This window comes from Mastomys coucha, unplaced genomic scaffold (assembly GCF_008632895.1).
Source record: "Mastomys coucha isolate ucsf_1 unplaced genomic scaffold, UCSF_Mcou_1 pScaffold5, whole genome shotgun sequence".
In the NCBI taxonomy this organism is placed as follows: domain Eukaryota; kingdom Metazoa; phylum Chordata; class Mammalia; order Rodentia; family Muridae; genus Mastomys; species Mastomys coucha.
This window is the reverse complement of record NW_022196911.1, coordinates 102,437,878-102,446,442: the sequence shown is the minus strand read 5'-3', so window position 1 is coordinate 102,446,442 and position 8,565 is coordinate 102,437,878. Positions and strand designations below refer to the sequence as shown.

General features: G+C 49.1%; 1 protein-coding gene and 1 long non-coding RNA gene across 4 annotated transcripts in view; both read left to right on the top strand.

Moving 5' to 3' along the window:
* Nucleotides 1-31: 31 nt before the first annotated feature.
* LOC116076749 lies at nt 32-3,841 on the top strand. The gene is made up of 3 exons (XR_004113090.1): nt 32-120; nt 3,424-3,552; nt 3,725-3,841. It is a non-coding gene; the product is annotated as an uncharacterized LOC116076749 (long non-coding RNA).
* A 2,201-nt stretch (nt 3,842-6,042) lies between these two features.
* Smarcd2 (SWI/SNF related, matrix associated, actin dependent regulator of chromatin, subfamily d, member 2) overlaps nt 6,043-8,565 on the top strand; it is a 9,587-nt gene continuing 7,064 nt past the window's right edge. Inside the window, exon 1 of one of the 3 annotated variants that reach the window (XM_031350631.1) lies at nt 6,043-6,562. In XM_031350631.1, the coding sequence (XP_031206491.1) occupies nt 6,347-6,562 (216 nt within the window). In that variant the 5' untranslated portion in view covers nt 6,043-6,346. Of the gene's footprint in view, nt 6,563-6,609; nt 6,707-8,565 lie in introns of those variants that run through there. The other 2 variants (XM_031350633.1, XM_031350632.1) reach the window with 2 other exon arrangements.

Here is an 8,565-nt window from a genome sequence, read left to right as displayed (position 1 = left end):
GATGGAAATACCTCAGTCTACTCTCCTATCTCGAACTCAGCTCAGAGTTCCTGAGAGTTCTGAGAAGCCCAGAGAGCCACATTCTGAAGTCTCCTGGTGAAGATAAGTGAGGACACGTGGGTTAGTGTTTCTGGGAAGTGTTTCTGGGGGGTGGGGGAGAAATGCCAGGGAGGATTGGCTAGGGTGGCCCATGCAGGGAAGCCAGTTGGATGGGGTGGAAGACGTGCTGAGGATCTAGAGAGACTTAGTAAAACACAGACGTCAGTAATTCAGAGTGCTGAGGGGTGGGGGTAGGGTGGAAGACGATGGTAGGTGTCGAGAAAGAGAAAGCTCTAAGCTGTCGTCACCACTATGCCTTTAACCCCCATCATGGACTCTAACCCTTGAAACCGTAAGGCCAATTAAATGGTTTTGTTTGTTTGTTTGGAGCTTTTTTTTGGGTGTGTTTGTGTGTGTGTTTGAGACAGGGTTTCTCTGTGTAACCCTGGCTGTCCTGGAACTCACTCTGTAGACCAGACTGGCCTGGAACTCTGAAATCCACCTGCCTCTGCCTCCCCAAGTGCTGGGATTAAAGGCGTGTGCCACCACTGCCCGACTGTTTGTTTATTTTTAAGACAAGGTTTCTTTGTGTAAAGTCCTGGAACTGCTTTTTAGACCAGGCTGACGTTGAGCTCACAGAGATGCACTCGCCTCTGTCTCCTGAGTGCTGGGACCAAAAGCCTGCACCACCCACATGCAGTTTAACAGTTTTCTTTTCTAAATTGCTTTGTTCATCACATTTTGTCACAGCAATAGAAAAGTAGCCAATATGACCCGGAAGCAGCCTTAACTTAAAAGAGCTGTGTCTCCATGCTGTGGCATCCTTTTTAATGACCGTGTAACACTTGTTTCATGTGTATTATATGATTCTCTATTGTTGAACACCGATGCTGTTCCATGACATAAAGAAAACACTAGAATGGTAACAGCAAGTCTTGGCTCTACAGAACAGCAAGTCAAGCTCGGCTGACCTCCCACCAACCCCCAGCAGGACCCAAACTTCACTGGCCCGTTCACTCAGGCTTACCTTTCATGCTCTTTGAGCAAAGGAGCCCCTCCTCCATTTGTTTTTTGGAGACAGGATATTATTATGTACACTGTAGCCAATAATGAAACTGACCTTCCACTTCTCTGGCCTTCCCCTCCCAAGGGCTGAGATTACCCACAGGCACGACCACACCCAGCTTTATGTAGTGCTAGGGATGGAACTCAGGGCTCCATACATGCTAGGCAAGCTCACTGCCAACCTGGTTCTAGCCCCAGTCCCGAGCAAAAAAAGCCTTCCGGATACAACATGCTAGCTTAGAAAGTAGAAAAAAGCATCTGGCAAGCCCTCTGATGGCAGAACCCAAGCAAAGCTGTAAACATTGTTAAGTCATTTTTTCCTTCCCAAAGAGCCTTTCCAAACTCTGTAAGCTCGTCTTTGCCAATTCTTTGTCACTGCGGCCCCAGAAGCAAATTAAATGAAGTTTCTTGTGATGTTCCAGGACCTAAGCACCTAATTCCACGCCTTTTTCCATCAGCTCTGGTCCCTCCTCCCGCAGACTCTATATTTTAGATCACCTGTGAGACTATGTTTGTAAAGACTGTGATCATGGGGGAGTTTTCGTTTGACACTTGGTTCAATGACACTGATTTGACTCTCATCCTGTGCCACCACGTCAGACCCTCAACTCAGAAGTCTATTCATTTGTTTGCTTGTTTGTTTGGTTGGTTTTTCGAGACAGGGTTTCTCTGTGTAGCCATGAATGTCCTGTAATTTACTCTGTAGACCAGGCTGGTCCCAAACTCACAGATAACCAACAGCCTCCACCTCACGAGTGCTGGGATTAAAGGCGTGCGCCACCACCTCCCCGGCTCAGAAATCTTTATTGATGGCTTCATCCATTAAAAGGGTTCTGTTTCCCTATGGTATCTTGTGGATACTTTTACATTTTTAAAATTTATTTTAAAATTCTGTATATATGTGCCTGTGTGTTTCTGAACATAAACATGGTGTGTAACAAGGCCAGAAGAGGGTGTCAGGCTCTGGGACTGGAGTTGTTCTGAGGCACCTGAAGTGAGTGCTGTGACTTGAGCAAGAGCAGTGTGCACTCCTAACCGAACCATCTCTCCGCCCCATTTGTAGATTCTTTTAACATGTTCTTTCTTTCTTTCTTTCTTTCTTTCTTTCTTTCTTTCTTTCTCTTTTGGTTTTTTGAGACAGGGTTTCTCTGTGTAGCCCCGGCATATTCTTTCAACTTTATTTAAACAAATGTATCTATTATCAATACCCCGGAATTATTTAACATATTCAAAAATAAATTTCATGCTATCAAAAGGTGATGTTCACTTTAATCCTGCCTCCACACCACTGTGGTAAGCCTTCATTCCAGGCCACATAGACAAGCGGGGCCAGAGCCACATGAACAGTAACAACTGCAACAACTGCGGCATAAAAATAGCTGTCTCGCTGGGCGGGGGTGGTGCACACCTTTAATCCTAGCACTTGGGAGGCAGAGGCAGGCGGATTTCTGAGTTTGAGGCCAGCCTGGTCTATAGAGTGAGTTCCAGGACAGCCAGAGCTACACAGAGAAACCCTGTCTCGAAAATAAAAAAAAAAAAAAAAAAAAAAAAAAAAAAGCTGTCTCTATTGGACTTTCCAAGGGCACCTTCAAATATATAAGATTTAGTTGTAAAATACAACCTGATACGAACTGTGACCATTAAAGCTGTGAAGAACAGGAGTGTCTTCAGTGTTGCAGCTAGAGTTTTCATTTCTGGCTTTATTTATTTATTTATTTATTTTTTGAGACAGGGTTTCTCTGTGTAGCCCTGGCTGTCCTGGAACTCAAACTGTAGACCTCTCGAACTCAGAAATCCGTGTTGGGATTGAACTCCAGAGGCTGCAGCGCGGTTTATCAAGACGCTCCATGGCGCGGCTGGGAGGGCAGCAGCAGCAGGCGCTGGGTAGTTAGTGGAAAGAGTGTGCCACGTGTAGATTCTTTACCTTAGAGTGTCAGTCACACGGAGTGTTATGAGAAAAGTTCTACTTGGCTCAGTTTGGTAGTTCCAGTCCATTACTGGCCATGTTGCCTTGGGCCTGAGACAAGGCAACATACCATGGCGGGGGTGTGTAGCAGAACAAGACCACTTCCATCAGGAGCCAAGGAGCAAAGAGGAAGAAGGGGCTGGAACCCCACAATTCCCTTTGAAGACCATGTCCCATCCCAAGACCTTAAGGACCTCCTATCAAAAGCTTCACTATCTCCCAATAGCACCACTCCGAGGATCAAGCTTTTGGGGGAACATGTTCTGAAAGGGGAAATGTTTTTATATTGTCTTTTTTAGTAGCCCATCAGACACGTGTACAAGATATTCAGGACCTTTCTGTCTTTATTACAGCATCTGTTTTTATCTTGCCAGCGAAGTCTTTCTGCTCCTCTCCCTAGCCAGTGCCCTCGGCCTGTCTCCACCACCACATCTATGTGGCAGATGTGTCCTTCAGCCGCCTGGATGCTCCAGCTGAAAGAGGTTGGTATGGGTCCAGCAGTACCAGCATCTCCGAACACACTTTCCACCATGACCAGACTATCCATGTTGCTTTTCCTGAAATTCTGGCCCTCTAGGGGTGTTATATACGGAGGAAGATCCTTTGCTGGTCTGCTCTAGGCAAGGCACTGAGGTATCTTGTTTTCTTTTATAGACTCTGAAAGGGCACCAGTAGACCCACCAAACAGCTAACCGAGGAGCCACAGGGCCCATGCTGGAACTTGTCCCTTTGGATTTATTTTATTTTTTAAAATTAATGTATTACCATGGAGCTCAGGTTGGCCTGTAATTTGTAATCCTAGCCTGCCTCTTTCCCACTGTGGTGGTTTTCTACAGTACCAGGACACCTGGTGGTTTACATTTAAATACATTTCTAGAGTAAAGGGCAAGCTGGCAGCGATCCTTGAAATAAGTTCCCAGAGGAGCCTGATTCTCCATGGTCCCCTAGCCCTTCTTGGAGAGCTAATGCAGTTACAAAAGGTTGAAATGAACATTAGCTTTCTACCTTTCCCACGCAGGCATGGGAGGGACCACGATTCAGTGACTCACCATTTTAGTGGTCCAAGACTGACGGGTAATCAGCTTTTGGGAAGAAGAGTGAGTGTCTGAGTTGGCCAAAAGGCGGGAGCTTGCCGCAGAGTTTATTAAAGGCAGGGAGAAAGATGGGAGTAGCGGAGTACAGGCCTTTAATCCCAGCACTTGGAAGATGGGTCTCTGGGACTTAAGAGACCAGCCTGGTCTACATAGGGAATCCCAAGCCAGCCAAGGCTATATAGTGATATCCCATCTCAAAACAATAAAAACAAAACAAAAAGATATGAAGAGGTACAAATTAAAACTAACTTCTAAAAATGACAGAGAGAACAGGCATAAACAGCAGCTGCTAGTATTTTTTTTTTAAAATAATCATCTGGTTGGGAATAAAAACATAAAGCGAAGGATTTTTATTATGAAAAAGTCTCTGCCCAGTCTACTTAAAATGGGGTCTACTAAGCCAGGCAAGTGGTGGTGCACGCCTTTAATCCCAGCATTTGGGAGGCAGAGGTAGAGGCAGAGGCAGGTGGGTTTCTGTGAGTCTGTGGGCAGCCTGGGCTACAGACCTAATTCCAGGACATCCAGGGTTACACAAAGAAATCCTGTCTCATAAAACCAAAAAAGAAATATGAGAATCTTGGACCCTGCCCCCATTTCATTGAATCATAAACCACATTTTAACAAAAAGCTCAGATTTCTTCTGATATAGGGTTTCCTGTAGAATCAACTGGTGATGTAGCTGAGAAGGATCCTGAACTTCTGGCCCACCTGCCTCTTCTTGTGTGCTGCTGGGATTTATGGGATGCACCACCATGTAGTTTATGCAGTCTGGGATTCAAGCCCAGGGCTTTGTGCATGCTAGGCAAGCACTCTATAACCTGAGCTACACCCCCTAACCCAATTCTGAGAATTTTCAGTACCTAGTAAAGTTAAGTAGCACGGATTCTATACTGTGGGGAGGAGATACCATATTAACAGAGGGTAGATCTATAACATAGCTGAAGCCAGTAGTTTCTGAAAAGGTTCTCAACTTTTCAAAAGTAACTCCCATACAAACTTGATAAAACTTATTTCACTACTTGGAGTTCTCTCAGCATGCAAAAGACCTTTACCTAAAAACATTTTTCTGCTGAGTAACTTACCAGGCTTCCTTAAAGTAAGGCACAGGCAAGTTAGTACTTGGAGCTGGACCAAGTCGAGCTTTCACCCAGCTGGGTCACATCTGGGGCCGCTCATGTGCTTGGAAGCGCTGAGCAACCAATATAGGGGATAGATGGGTGGGAGGGTGTGGGGTGCGGGAAGGCTTGTACCACTGGCCTACATCCTCAGTCCCTGAAATGACTATAAAAATGGTCTTAAAAAGTGGTTGGCAGCTTTCCCGCCGCCGATCGCTTATTTTTATTTTTCTTAAAGGTTTATTTATTATTATATGTAAATACACTGTAGCTGTCTTCAGACACACCAGAAGAGGGCGTCAGATCTCATTAAAGATGGTTGTGAGCCACCATGTGGTTGCTGGGAATTGAACTCTGGACCTCTGGAAGAGCAGTCAGTGCTCTTACCCGCTGAGCCATCTCTCCAGTCCCAGATCGCTTATTTTTAAGGCTTGAAAATGCAGAATTGACGGAACTGTCTTGGAGGGGTACATCGGACTTCTCTGTGGGGCAGCAGCAGCGCTACGGAGCATAAACCACCTAAGAGTTGTGACAGCTCTACGCGACCTTCGAACTCTGACCCCGCGCCTTCCTCCGCGCTTCCGCGCGCAGCTTCCGCTCCCGCTCCTCCGGGACAAGGCTGCCCTGAAGGGCGGGCCTCTAAAGCCGTCAGTTATGGGCGGTGCTCACTTGAGGCGGGTCTCGCGAGGGCGGGATTTAAAGAGGCATTCCCGATTGGGCTGCCGGGCAGGGGCGGGGCCTGCCGAGGCCTGGGTTGGGCGGGGCTTGAAGTTGGTAACCGCCTCTGGGTAACTGGACTCGGGCGATCAAACCTCCGGAGGCCGGGAGGGAGAGGCCTGCGGGCTCGCAGCACATCCCGGATCTGGAGTATCCCTGACAGGAGCGGAGTCGGAGGGGCTGCGGATCCTAAAGCTGGGCTGCGACGAACTTGCGAACTTGGAATAGACGATCCCGGAACCCGGTAGTAAAATCCCCGGAAAGTCCCGGATCGCGGAACGTAGCTCGCGGAGCGGACTCAACACGGAGCCCGGAGGCCGGATCGCTGCACGGCGGAACGGGACGGAGTGATGTCGGGCCGCGGCGCGGGCGGGTTCCCGCTGCCCCCGCTGAGCCCTGGCGGCGGCGCCGTTGCCGCGGCCCTTGGTGCGCCGCCGCCGCCTGCGGGACCCGGAATGCTGCCCAACCCGGCGCTCAGGGGCCCGGGGCCTTCTGGAGGCATGGGGGTCCCGGGGGCCGCCGCCTTCCGCCCCATGGGCCCCGCGGGCCCCGCGGCGCAGTACCAGGTGAGGAAGGCAGGAGGGCGGCGCCGCGAGGGCGCTGGGTCGGTCTCCCTGGGGGTAAGGGGGGCGCAGGTGAGAACAGGCGGCCCTGGGGACGCAGCAGGAGGAACTGTCGAGGGCCGGTGGCGGGCAGGCCAGAGTCCCTTGGTTAGTTAGTGTCTGAGGGTGGGAGGCAGTGTTGGGGAAAGGGTGAAAACCTTCTGCGGTGGAGGGCTTGAGCAGTTAGAAGAGTCCCGGGGCTTCTCGGCACGGAGTTAACTTAGAGACCGAGGCTTCGTGAGATCTAGAGAATTGTGGGCAATCAGGTTGAAAAGTGTTAAGGCAGGTCCCGGAGTAGAGGTGAGGAAGTGACCCCGGGATGTGGTGAGGAAATTTTGGAAGAGGGTCGTTAGTGAGAAAACAGGGTTACTCTTTCTTTGGCTTCGGTCCCTCTGCCTCTCTGCCTTGGCTTTTTTTTTTTTTTTCTTCCTAGTTGGGAACTGGCAGAGCGTTCATATGTCTGAGATGGCTCCCAGCTGCTCAAGCTGAGGAGGAAGGAAGCCTGGCTTCTTACGAAATGGGAGACTAAAGAGAGGGGTCCAGATAACCCCAGGATAGATAAGAGATAGCCATGGCCAGGTCTGAAAAAAGCCCAATCCCATAACAGACCATTCTAGATCTCCTCTGTACTGAGCTTTCCTTCTCGATGTCAGTGTTCAGTAGTTAAGTTTGTGGAGTCCTGCTGCTCTTGGGCTGCACAGGGTATTGTCCTGACCCTTCTGTCTTGGAAGAGAGCAGTCTCAGGTTGCTTCGTCAAAGGCCATTGACAAGCAGAGACAAGATCCTGCGGTCAGTGCACTGGGAGCTCACTCAGCCTGATTGTGCATGTGGGGCTCCTCATTCCCCAGTGCTCTGGTTCTAGTTGCTCCAGAATGTTAGGGAGTTTTGTTTTGCTTTTGCATTTCGGTGCTGAGCATGGGATCCAGGCTGGGCTTTGCTCGTGGCAGACAGTTGCTGAATCAGTGAGCTGTACCTCCTTTCCCAGAGTGCCTGGGGAGTGTGTCCATCCTTTTCCCACATCCTTGTCACTTTTGTTACTTGCTTTTTGATACAGGGTCTCATGTAGTCCAGGCTGGCAGTGTAGCCAAAGCTGGCCTTGAACTCTTTCTGTCTCTTAAGTGCTGGCATTACAGTCACACACTACCACACCCAACCTCTCTTTACTCTTTACTTACCCCCCAGGTTCCTGACAAGGACATATGTCTCTCAATCTATATGCCACAGCCAAACGCGGTGGCTTATTACAGAGGTGTGAAGGTGTGCACTGCAGCTTATTCTGTCCCCTGCTGGTGTCTCTAGGTAGAAGTCTCAGAAATAGATCTTCATGGAGCATGCATATTCCACCCAGGAATCAAATTTCTAAGGAGACACCTAACTGGGGGTTGGGTTGGGGATAAGTGACCTCCTTCATTTCTCCTTCAGTCTCAAAAGAAAATGACAAGTTTGGGTATGAACCGAGATAGACTTGGTTCTAAGGATACTAGCTGGAGTTTATCTTTCCCATGTTGCTTTCTTTGGAGATACATGGGCTTGGTATATCACTGATCAGTTCCTACATCAGTTTTTGTAGCCCTTGGCCCTGCTTGCTTAGAACTGCTCTGGAAGCTTCCTACAGGCACTGGGGATATCTGTCTGGTTAGTTGGTTTTCCAAGTCTCTCTCCATGTAGTCCTGGCTGTCCTGTAATTTACTATGTAGACCCGTTTCCTTGGCAAGCAGCTGATGGAGAACGTGCCCTTGGAAAAGCCCCTGTTGAAGATGAGAAGATGGATTTCTGCATATTTTGTAGAGTGGCCTTGGGCCTATGCTGAGGCCAGGCTGGCCAGCCAAATAGCTGTGGCTACTAGTTGTGAGAAGGGAGATGGCCTTGAATCTCGGCATCCCATACCAACCATGTTACCTCTTCCTCTTCTTCCTCCTCCTCTTCCTCCTCTCCCCTTCCCCTGCCCCCTCTCCCTCCCCCTCCTC